Source organism: Eumetopias jubatus, unplaced genomic scaffold, assembly GCF_037043125.1.
Source record: "Eumetopias jubatus isolate StellerSeaLion01/CBP00866 unplaced genomic scaffold, mEumJub1_p1.0 scaffold_1, whole genome shotgun sequence".
In the NCBI taxonomy this organism is placed as follows: domain Eukaryota; kingdom Metazoa; phylum Chordata; class Mammalia; order Carnivora; family Otariidae; genus Eumetopias; species Eumetopias jubatus.
Genome location: NW_028274807.1, coordinates 213,779,652 through 213,790,847, shown reverse-complemented (window position 1 = coordinate 213,790,847; position 11,196 = coordinate 213,779,652). Strand labels below are relative to the sequence as shown.

At 58.6% G+C, this 11,196-nt stretch overlaps 1 protein-coding gene across 1 annotated transcript; it reads right to left on the bottom strand.

The window, feature by feature from the left end:
* Positions 1 to 3,051: 3,051 nt before the first annotated feature.
* Positions 3,052 to 9,292, bottom strand: GPR108 (G protein-coupled receptor 108). The gene is made up of 18 exons (XM_028126308.2): positions 9,125 to 9,292; positions 8,390 to 8,509; positions 7,501 to 7,551; positions 7,252 to 7,334; positions 6,426 to 6,550; positions 6,238 to 6,299; positions 6,060 to 6,128; positions 5,854 to 5,958; positions 5,519 to 5,652; positions 5,330 to 5,405; positions 4,782 to 4,855; positions 4,575 to 4,692; positions 4,356 to 4,486; positions 4,225 to 4,268; positions 3,956 to 4,005; positions 3,713 to 3,796; positions 3,479 to 3,603; positions 3,052 to 3,245 (listed from the first exon to the last, which is right to left on the bottom strand). Exons 1-18 carry the CDS (start codon positions 9,242 to 9,244, stop codon positions 3,173 to 3,175), a joined length of 1,644 nt encoding a protein of 547 aa, XP_027982109.2. The 5' UTR covers positions 9,245 to 9,292; the 3' UTR covers positions 3,052 to 3,172.
* Positions 9,293 to 11,196: the final 1,904 nt, after the last annotated feature.

The following is an 11,196-nucleotide window of genomic DNA, read 5'->3' as shown; positions in this document are numbered from 1 at the left end:
TTCCAGATACGGAGGGAGAACCGGGTTGCCTGAGCTGAGTGGGGTATCTGGGACGTACTTAACCCTAACAAAGTATTTGCTGTTTATCTGCAATTCAGATTGAACTGGGTGTCCTGTATCTTGTCTTGCCACCCTAGCTGGAAGGGCAAGGAGAGAAGGGGAAGGAAGTGGGGATGATTTCTGGGTGGGGGGAGGTGCCCCCCTCCACCCCACGCCTGCTTGAGTGCGGTTACTTCCCCGCTGCACCCTCTCGCTCACACACACACACACACACACACACACACACACACACACACCCTTCAGAGGCAGTGCCGGGCCTGGGAGCATCAGGGACCACTCTCCCTCCTGGCCCCCCACTTCCAGAATGGGGTCCTTGCTACACTGCTTTCTGAGAATTTCCCTCCCCCCACCATGCAACCTGAGCTTCCCCTTCTCACTACTTATTACTCATTAACTCAAAGGTAAACTTGGCCTGGTTGAGTCTCATCTGCCCCTTGGCTCCTTCTCCCCACCCCCACCCTGCACCCTCTCACTCACACTCGGCAGAGGCCGGGGCCCCAGGGCCCCCACCTTGGAGGGTGCAGGGGCAGAGGTTTTGACCTCCCAGGCTTAGTTCCTAATCTGTAAACTGGACAGTCCCACAGCCATGGAACTTCCCTCTGAGTCTTGGGGTGACAAGCTGGTGGCATCAGCAAGCAGAATGCTAAGCCTGGTGCCTCACACATAGTGAGCGCTCAACGCACCTGGACTGTGTTTTCATTTTTCCCGACACCTGCTCCTCCACCTTCGTGCCTTATTTCCGTGACAGCCCCGCCAGGCCTCCAAGCCAGGGCCCCCCCCTTCCTCCCTGTCCCAGTCTGCCCATTCTCTCCACCCCTGTGGTCTGTGGCCTCCCCGCCATAGGCTCACTGCAGCCAGCCCACCTACTCTACAGCAACTGGGGGCTTTTTCTAAAACACAACTTTGCGATCCTACCGAATTATGAGGTGGAAGACAGGAATACACACGAATGAGGCGAAGGGCTCCGTGAGACTCTTGACGCAGCGCCTTGTCTCACCAGCCTTGTTTATTCCACGTCCCTATTTTACAGACCAAGAAACTGAGGGCTTTGGCCACTTGCCCAAGATCCTCCAGCTGGCAAGAGCTGGGACCCAGAGCTCATGCTCCTGAACTGTAGGAGTTTCTGATGGCTGCTGTAACAAACGACCACACACTGGGTGGCTTAAAATAACACCTATTTATTATCTTACAGGTCTGGAGGGCAGATGTCTGCAATCAAGGTTAGGGCTGCATTCCTTCATTTCCTTCAGGAGGCTCCAGGGTAGGAATCCTCTTCTAGCCTCTTCCGCTTCTGGCGGCTACCCCACTCCGTGGCTCCCGACCCCTCCCTCCAGCCCCACAGCTCATCCCCTGGCCTGTTTCCTTGTCACGCTCCTTCTCCGATGGACCTCTTTTGAGGACGCTTGTGCTAACACCGGGCAATCCAGGCTCTCCTCCTATCTCAGGGTCTTTCGCTAAATCACAGCTGCAAAGTGCACTTTGTCACATACTGCAACATTCACAGGTTCCAGGGACTGGACATCTTTGGGGAGCCATGGCCCTGCCCAGCCCTGCATGCACAGGGAGTAAGACTTTGACCCTTTATGGCCACGTCCTTCCCTGCTTTAAACTTTTCCTTGGCTCCTACAGGGATGGCACTGAGTCCAACCGTGTCTTCATCTTTAGGCTTCAACCCCTTCCCAGCTCCAGCCAGCCCGGCAGTGGGACTCGCCGGCTATTCTGGGCTCCTCTGCCTTCGCCTAACTTCCTCAGTCTGCAGTGCCTCCCCACTTCCTTGTCTGGCTGGGCTATTTATGCATTGGGCCCGTTATACATGCTTCCGTTTGCAAGAAGCCTGACCCCAGGCCAATTCTCTACCCGTTGTCCCCGGCCTGGGCCCCCAACCCCCCCTTCCCAAGAAGTGTCTCCCAGAGTTCCAAAAGGGGCTCTAGGCACTCTAGTTGAAGGGTGCCATGGGACAGGGGGAGAGCCCTATCTCTGGAGCTGCCCGTGTGTGTGTGTGTGTGTGTGTGTGTGCACAGGTACATCCCTAATCTGAGGTCATTCCTCAAAGTTCAGGGCAATTCACGAAAGGTTAGGCTGTGCTGAGTCACTCACAGCATTATCCAGGGCGACCCCGTGGGACCCCCATCTTACAGGTTGGGAAACAGGTGAAACCACTTATCCAGGGTCACATGACAAAGGGGGCGAACTCAAAAGGTTTGGTCGCAGGGAGTCCGGGCGCAGGGGGGCAGTGCCATTGGTGCGAAAGCGCAGCTCTGAAACCAGGCCCCTGCTGTTTTGGGTCCTGAGTCTCCCAGCTTGTCAGCTGTGTGACCCTGGGCAAGTGACTTAGCCTCTCTGTGTCTCACAGGCTTTCTGATAGGAATTAGGATCAACAGAAGCCTTGGAAGAGGAGCATCACTACGTGTTAGGCACGATTACTTCCAGTCTTCCGTGTGAGCTCTTGCGGGGCTGCCCACCACGTTTTCCTGCCCTCCAGCCTCTGCACATGCTCTCCCCTTACCTGGGCCTGCTACCCCTCCCCCCACTTCTCTATATACCTTTCCCTCACTTCCCAGGCTGGGTCAAGGCCCTGTGATGGAACCGTCTGGTGACTCAGTCGTCTCCCTGACTGGCCTCCACCCCCAACCGTTAAGTCCCTTGAGTGGGTCTTTGCCACTGCTCTGTCCTCAGTACCTGCCATGGGGCCCGGCACAGAGCAGATGCTCCACTGGTATTTATTGACTATGTAGAGCAATGGAGGTTGCAGTCAACCCTCCCTCCACAAGGAACACAGGTCTCTAAATTGTAAACCCAACCTCAGTGTTAGACCTCAACACCCAGAAAGGCAAGAAACCAGGGTAGCAAAACAGATCATATTGCCCAGCTGCAAGAGGTGGGTGGCTCTGGGCAGGGACAGGGCTGCCCAGTGCTTGGGGGGAAGAAGGGGGCCCTCTTCTGAATGGGCTCCTGGACCTCAAGCCCCAGGGAGCTGGGTGCTGCATGCAGCCCGGCGCCCTCCTGCCCCCGCCACACGTGCTTTGGGAGAGGAGCTGGAGAGTGAGGAATGTGTGTGGAGGGCGGAGGCGGGGCGTGGGGGACGGAGGAAGGTTCCAGACACTGGGGATGATCACAAAAGCTCCCGCCCGCTGGCTGTTTTGTTGACTTTGGACAGGCCTTCCTGGAACCCAGAATCGGTCATTCTGGAGGCAAACAGCAAAGAGGTGGTCCACGAGTTGAGGGGCACGAGGCCCCACCTGCCCGGCGCCCATCAAATCCAGCCCTAGAGCTGCTTGCCCACCTCCCCTCCCCCCCCACGCCCCCTCACCCCCCCCCCCAGAACCCTGGCCCTGCCCACTCTGCCTCCAGAGCCGCCGCACTCCCCCTCCCCCACCCACCCCTGTGGGCCAGGGCGGCCGGGTGGGGGGTGGCTCACATTTGCTCCATCTGCATGTCCTCCTCATCCTCCTGGGGCAGCTGTAGGTAAGGGTTGTTGCCTGCCGGCTGGAACTTGTAGCCAGTGAGCACAAAGAAGGCCAGGGTGGAGCCCTCCACCAAGAGCTGGGGGGCAAGGGGAGATGGGAGTGTCAGGCATAGCCCCCCCCCCGCCCAGCCACTGTCTGGCCCACCCTCCTGTCCCCCCCCCCGCCGCCGTGGTCTCGGTCTTCACCTGGTACAGCCATTGCCACTGGAAGGGCATGGCCACCCGCAGCAGGATGGCGATGATGCGCGTGAAGTAGACGTAACAGATGACCTGCCAGGACACAGGGAGACGGCCGAGTGTTGGGGCTCAGAGTGATGGCAGGAGGGATCAGACTGGGTCCGCCAACGGGCTGGTTGTAACCGCCCCCCCAGCAAAAAACAAAAACAAAACACCCCCAGGTACTTCCCTGAGTGAGAACAGGGCTCTTACCATGATGTAGTAATGCTGAAACAGCTTCAGCTTGGCCAGGTTCACTGCCACTGAAAGGCGTGCACAGACGATGGAGGGGAAGGGGAGAGGTATGGAGGAGGGACGTTCTGGGCGGTGTCCAAGGGGCGGGAAGTCTGGAGGGGCCCGTTCAGAGGACAGGTAGGAGGGGCAGCCGGTAGGGAGGGAAGGGACATCCAGGGATCAGAAAGAGGGGCCTGGAAGCGGGACAGGGGCGGGGGGCACAGCAGGTCCTGGGACCAGGGCCTCACCCTTTCCATCCGTGCCAGATGCGTCCTGGAGATGCCGGATGGACCTGGAACGGGAGAGGGGACCCGGGCGGCGGTCAGCACAGCCTCCTGCCCCGTCTGCAAGGGGCAGGGGGTGGGGGCGGGAGCCTCACCAGACCACAGGGAAGAGAATAGCGCCGCAGCAGATGAGATCCACCAGGAAAAGGATCTCTTTCCAGAACACGTAGTCACTGGCACCTTCCTCACGGGACTCGAGGACGATGTAGGCCACGTTGGCCAGGACCTGCGGGGCGGGGGGAGGGGCGGTGTGGCGTGGGTAGGTGTGCCCCAAGGGGGCACGTGTGCCTGCCCACCCGGGGCCCCAGGTGTACCTGCAGTGGAATCACGATCCCAAAGATCTTCTTCTCCTTGTCTGACAGGATGTATTTGATGAAGGCCCAGCCAGAGCCGATCAAGGCGATGGTGATGAAGAGGAGAGCGCCCTTCAGCCTGGGGACGGCGTGGGTGGTGAGGGGGGGTGGCGCCTGGCCCTCCCCAGCCTGCCTGCCCCCCCACCTGCCCCAGAGAAGGGCACTCACAGGTGTGTGATGTAGTGCATGACAGCGAGGCCTTCGATGGGGTGGCCCTGGCTGTTGATGAAGTAGTAGTTGATCTGGAGGTGGATGGATAGATGGACAGTCAGACAGACAGACGGACGTGTGGGTGGACGGTGGTACAAGCGGGAGGGCGGTGGTGGTTCAGGAACATGGGCAGTCACTGTGGGCATGGTGGCCACAAAGTTGACAGAACTGACAGTTATGACCAGGATGGCAGGTGGACCCAGAAATGGGCAGTTGTGGCCGTGACAGAGGAGGGGACCATCAGTCAGCGGGAGAGTCAGAGCTGGGCCAACCGACAGTCAGACTGAAGGGCAGAGGGTCACAGATGGACAAGACAAGCAGACAGCTGAGTTGGGTGGGCAGTTGGGGGCCATGGTGATAAAAATGGCTGGATATGTGGACAGTTGGGACACATGAACTCCCAAGCCCAGGGTCTGCAAAGATTTGGGGAGTGGGCTCCACGGGCTTCTTCCTGGACCCAGAAACCCCAGCCCCGCCCCCTTCTGCTCCTGGCCCAAGGCTCTCACACTGTGGAAAAGGAGGGAGATGCTCTTGGTGAAAGCCAGGACTGCCATGAGCCAGTGGATCTTGAAGACGTTGTACCTGGCAGGGGGGTCAGGGACAGAAGGGGGTGGGGGGCATCGGTCAGGGGCAGGGATGGGAGAGCGATGACGAGGGGAGGTGGGGGGACCCCCCCCCAGGGGCCAGGGCATTACATGTTCTTGCAGAGGACGGACACCCAGAAGATGCCAGCAGCCAGGAAGCAGGCAGACATGACCATGTACAGCTTGAAGAGGGGGATTTCCGCCGCTGACAGGAAGCCCTCGGGGTTCTTCTCCCGGATCATGACCTGGGGACGGGGCAGGGTGGGCGGTGGGGATTTCATGCCAGGTCTGGACGTGCAGAGCTGTGAGGGTGCACCTCGCCCCCCCACTCTCAAGCTCCCCTTCTCTGTGCCTCAGTCTTCCCACCTCCCAGATGGGCCCATCGACTTTCGTTCCACAGCACAAGCCCAGGGAGGATGTGGTGTAGCTGGCCCGCCTCTGCTCACCGTGATGTCGAACGGCTGCTCCTGGCCTGGCTTTGAGTTGTAGCAGTTGTGGAAGTTGAGGCTGTATTGGCCTTCCTCGGCCCGAGAGCCGATCACCACGTGGAACTGGGTGGTGGGGGCACAGAGGGGGAGACGGGGGGGGCCTCAGCCTGGGGGGTCCCCACTCTGGGGGGGAGGTGGGGCCGCGGGCACTCACAGATACTCACACTGAAGTTGTAGGAATTGTTGAGATGCCCAAGACCCAGGACCAGTTCCTTGTCCTTCCCACTGAGGCCCTGATGGGACAGAGTGCCTGCTTCAGCTGGCCCCAGGCCTGCGTCTCCATATGCCCCTCGACCCGAAGAGGAACAGACCTTCCTCCCTCCTGCCCTGGCTTCCTCGAACCTGCTGTTCCCCCTGAAACACTGTGGGTTTTGACTTGGCCTCGTCAAGCGCAGTGGTGGTCCCTATAGGGGGCAAGTGAATGAGTTTAGGGGTGGATGGGCAGGGCAACAGAAAACTGGGCGGGGGGGGGAGCAGCCGCGCAGCCCTGGCCGTCCACCCTCCCTGCTCACACAGCCAGCCTGACTCACCACTGTTCACTTTAGGGGTGACTGTGAGCTCTGGCTTCGGGGGCCCTGGTGCAGAGGGCACTTCAGGGAGGAGCCCGGGAGAGATGAACAGCTTCTTCTGTTCCCCATACTTCCGCACCTGGACCCTGGGGTGAGGGTGGGGGCTTCAGGGGTGAGGCCAGGAGGCTGAAGTCTTGGGTCACGCACACAACGTGTGCAGAGGAACTCAATGGTCCCTTGGGCCCTCAGGATCTCCTTTTTGAGGGCCGGTGTCAGGCTGAGTCAGTGATCACACAGTTCCAGCACCGGCCACCAGCCATCAAGACGGCTGCCCCATCTGGGCGCTGCCTGCACCAGTGATTGTCACTTCCCCTAACACTGGCTTACTCATTCCACTTAAGTGCATTATTTAACATGAAAATGTATCTACAGACAGGCTACCCAGTATTGCTGGACTCTGGTTCTTGGGCCTCAGTTTCCTCCTTTAGAATAGAGATGGTATCAGTATAAAGAGTCGATGAATTAACACCTGTAAAAGCTCGCAGGATGCTCCCCGCCACATAGGAAGCGTTCAACAAGTACGAACGGCGGCTATCAATTCTCACAACACTCCTCTGTGTCTGTGAATTCTGCCCTGAGACCCCAACACTCCCTAGGCCCCCCTCCCCTTGCTCCCTCCTTCCCATAGTCACAAGGCTGGAAGGCAAAATTAAAAAGCAAGTGGTTTTCCTCCTAAGAGCATAAGGTTCTTTCCAGCTGGCTTCTCATTCCACCTGATAGCTTGCTTATGGGGGTATCACACCTAGGAAAAGATGAATGACAGAGGTCCTCAGGTCCATCAACTTACCGCAGATCCTTGGTGTTGATGAGGAAGAGAACCAGGAGATTGCTACTATTTTTCCAGAGAGGACAGTCGTGGGGGTCCTGGGTCTGGGGAGTGGGTGGGAGGGCGCCTTGGTTACCGCCTCCCACTAGCCTGGCCCCACCCTGCCTCCTCCCCATCTACCTTGCAAGGGAGGGTCACTTCTTGCTCCCCTCCCTGTGAAAAAATGGGGGGGGTCTCCTCACCCCCTCCCCCACCTCCTCCTCCACTCACTGAGTAGGATGGAATGCTGCCAGATCGAGCCCGAGTCAGACTGAACCCCACCTGGCAAGTGGAAAGAAAAGGGGAAGAAATGAGGAATTGCATAGGGACCTCCCCAAGCCACCTCTCTTAGTAGCAAGAGAAATGTGACCTAAAATTGACTGAACCCTTATTGTGTGCTAAGTCCCACATTCACTCACGGAATTCCAACAACCTGTCCTGCCCCTGCTCCCTCATACTCTTAACTCCTAACCATCCCATGCAGCTTAACTTCGATGTCACTTTTCCGGGGCGGAGGCGGGGGGTGGGGGACACCCTCGCTGGTCCTCTGGACCTAGCCCACCCTGTTTTCACTCAATTAAAATGTTGATGTAATAAATACAAATAAACAGATAGATAAAATGTTGATGGCTTCCTGCCTTGAGCTGTGGAATCCAGCACATGTGGACTTGCTTGCATCTAGGCACTGTGACTCTGAGCAAGCCACATACCTCTGAGCTTGTGTCAACACCTGTGAAGCTGGGTTTACAGGTGTAACGTTTTCACAGCATCCCTGAGAGGTGGCTATGAGAGAACAGACCCATGGAAACTGCTCTGCCAGGTACCTGGGACTCAGTGGGCATTAAAAAAATGCTAGCTACTTGTTCTGACTGCAGGAACTGGGGATGTCTTGTGCATTGGTGTGCCCTCCCGCCACCAACCCCAGCTCAGGGCCCAGCACATACTGCACGAGATTCTATTATTCCCATGTTACAGATGAGGAAACGGAGGCTCAGAGAGGCCAATGGACTTGCCCAAGATCACATGGATGAGAGGCGGAGCTACGAACTGGGGACTGGAGAGGGGTTTGGGAAACTTGTGCACCTCGCCCTCCTCCAGCAAACTCCTCAAAGCCCCTCACCAGCGGGGCCTTCTCTTCTGTGTCCCGGAGGCCCAGTCGCAGGAGGCTCAGGTCCACCTCCAGGGAGCCATTGGCGTAGAAGCCGAAGCTGTTCAGGGGGATGTCTGCTCGCTTCTCCCCCTGCCGGAGACCAAGGAAGCAGAGGCGGGTCAGACTTCGTCTCACCAACTCAGCCCCACGGCTCTGGCGCGCGGTAGGAACAGGGTAGGCCCAGCTCCTCCAGCCACTGTTCTGAGAGTCCAGGAAGGGAAAGCCTGGGGCACCTGGAAGTCTCCGCACCGGGTGAGCACCACCCCAAGAGCAGAATTATTTATCTTGGTGTGCCGAGCCTCGACCTCCCAGACAGTTTGTAGATTCCAAGATCCCAGTGAGTGCCCAGAGGACCCCATTCTAGAAAACCCAGGGACTCCCCTGGGAGGCGCCAAGGGCCCCAGCGCCCCCAGAGCGATCCCAAAAATTTAGAGGATTAAGGAGGGTGGGTAGTCCCTGGAGGTGAAGTCCCACCCCCAGTGGGCCGGGCACAACCCTAGCGTGGTCGGCCAGGCAACTCCACGTGAGGTCGGGGGGGGGGGGACTCCTCGGACGAGACCACTCGGGGCCTGGAAGCGGGGGGCGGCGGACGGCTCCATCCCGCGTAAGAAGAGGGGGAAGTAGGACGAGACCACTCCACACCAGGGACTTCCTAGGAAGCAAAACTGCGTCCCCCGCCCCAGTCCGCCGCGCGACGGGACTCACCGTCAGCGCCAGCCGGTGGATGCGCCCAGAGCAGCCGCCCAAGAGCAGGAGCAGCAATAGCCGCTGCCCCCACTCCGCGGGGCTCCGACGGGCGAGCCCCCTCCTCTCACTCACTGCCATCTCTGGAGCCACCACCTCCCCCGACACCGCCTCTGACGCACCCACCCGCCAACGGGTGAGCCAATCGCCGCACGATGGGGGCCGACCCTCTGGCAGGTCAAGCCGTCCCAGCCAATCAGCGACCGTTTCCTCGAAAATCCGCACCACTCCCCCGCACGACGCGAAATGGACATCACCAGCTCCGAATGGGCTGCTGATACTGCTTAACCCGCCTCCACTCTCACCAATCACTAGAACGATTGTACTGATGTAATTTGATAAACAGTCCATCTAACCAATCTGATGGATCTGATGTCCAGCCCTTGAAGCGGAATTCCTTCACCCACGCCCAACTGAAGATCGGTCCAGGACTACATTACCCAGAACGCAGTGAGACCAGGCAGCGCTACAGGGCATTCAATAAACTACATTTCCCAACATCCCCAAGGACGGACTTCCTCTTTTTACCCTGGGGATGTGGCTCCCAGCCAGAGCACAGGCTTTTGGTAAACACGCACATCTGCCGAGGCCTTCCCTGTTCTAATCTTCCCGATCCACGAAGGACCGAAACCTCGTCCCAGGCTAAAATCTTGACCCCAGGATGACCTATGACCCCGGGCTGAATTCCAGCGTTAGGCGGAGCCTCCTTTATCTTAGAGTGAGGCAGCTAGTAGCCCACCCAAAGATCCCAGGCTGGGCTTGTCGACGGACTGAACACCAACCCCAGGCTGAGTCCTTACCTGCAACTGAGCCCGAACATCAGCCTGAAATCCAGACTTCCCCACTCCCTTCTGACCCTCGACCTACGCTGAGCCTGGGCCTTAATCTCCGGTTGAGCCCCCCACCTGGACTGAGCCCTGACCCCAGACTAGGCCTGACCTCTGGACCCTAGTTTGAGTCCAAGACCTCCTAGTGGGTAGCTGACCCCTCCGCTAAACTTCTGACCCCAGTCAGATCCCATCCCAAATGTGGTGCCGACCTGGAGTGAGTCCAAATTCCAATTTGAGTTTGAGGCCAGTGTTGAGACTCTTAATACCAGGCTAAGCCACTGAGGTCAGAACCCATGCCGAGCCCCTGACTCATCTGGTCGCCCAAGCCCTGGGGCACAGCTCACTTTGCAACTTGAGGTTTTCTAGCTCAGAAGCCACCAGCAGGTGGGGCCAGGTCCCCACAGAGCCATCTGTCCCAGTATGAGCTCCTGGGGCTATCCTCCTGGGCTCCCCAGTATGTGTACTGGTTTGTGTACTGGGAGCCCGGAGGCTTAGAGCCTAACTTGTGCCTGGGGGCTCTGGGACGTCTGTCACCTCCATAGGCACTAAGGACCAAAGGCAGGAGAGGATGCGGGTGAGAGCTGGAGGGTTCTCTCTCCCCTCTCATCTCAGTGCCTTAAAGAGATTAATGAAGTGTGAACAGACTTTTATGAGGGAGGTGACAGACTTCCAAGCCCCAGGGCCCGAGTGTCTGGAGGGAGAGGTGGAGTCGGAACCAGGGGCTGTATAGAGAGTGAAGTCTGATTGGGTCTAAATGGATGCGACTGGAAAATGGGCAGGTGGAAGCGCGAACTGGATGAGGGCCGAGGAAAGACCTGGGCCCGGTGCCCCAAGGACGGCCCGTCCTCAGTTTCCCGGCGCAGACTTTGGGAGGGGGGAAGGCAGGATGCGGTGGGGGTGCTAATGGATCGGGCCTTGGCAGAGGCGCGTTCTGGGCAGGATCGAAGTCCTCCCATCCGCCCTGTGGCCGGAGGAAACCTGACCATTAGTGGGCCCAGCATAGATGTCTGGAGCCGGGCCGGCCCGCAAGAGCGGGGTGACCTCAGGTTCTCCCAGCGACGGGGTGGGGGGAAGGACCTCTCGGGTTGGGGTTTTAATGTCTTGTCCCTTTAAGGAATGGTTGAAGGAAAAGAGAAAAGTAAGAACAGTCCCGGGCGGGGTAGGGTTGGGGAGGATGGGGTGAAGAAGGGCCCGGGGGATTTG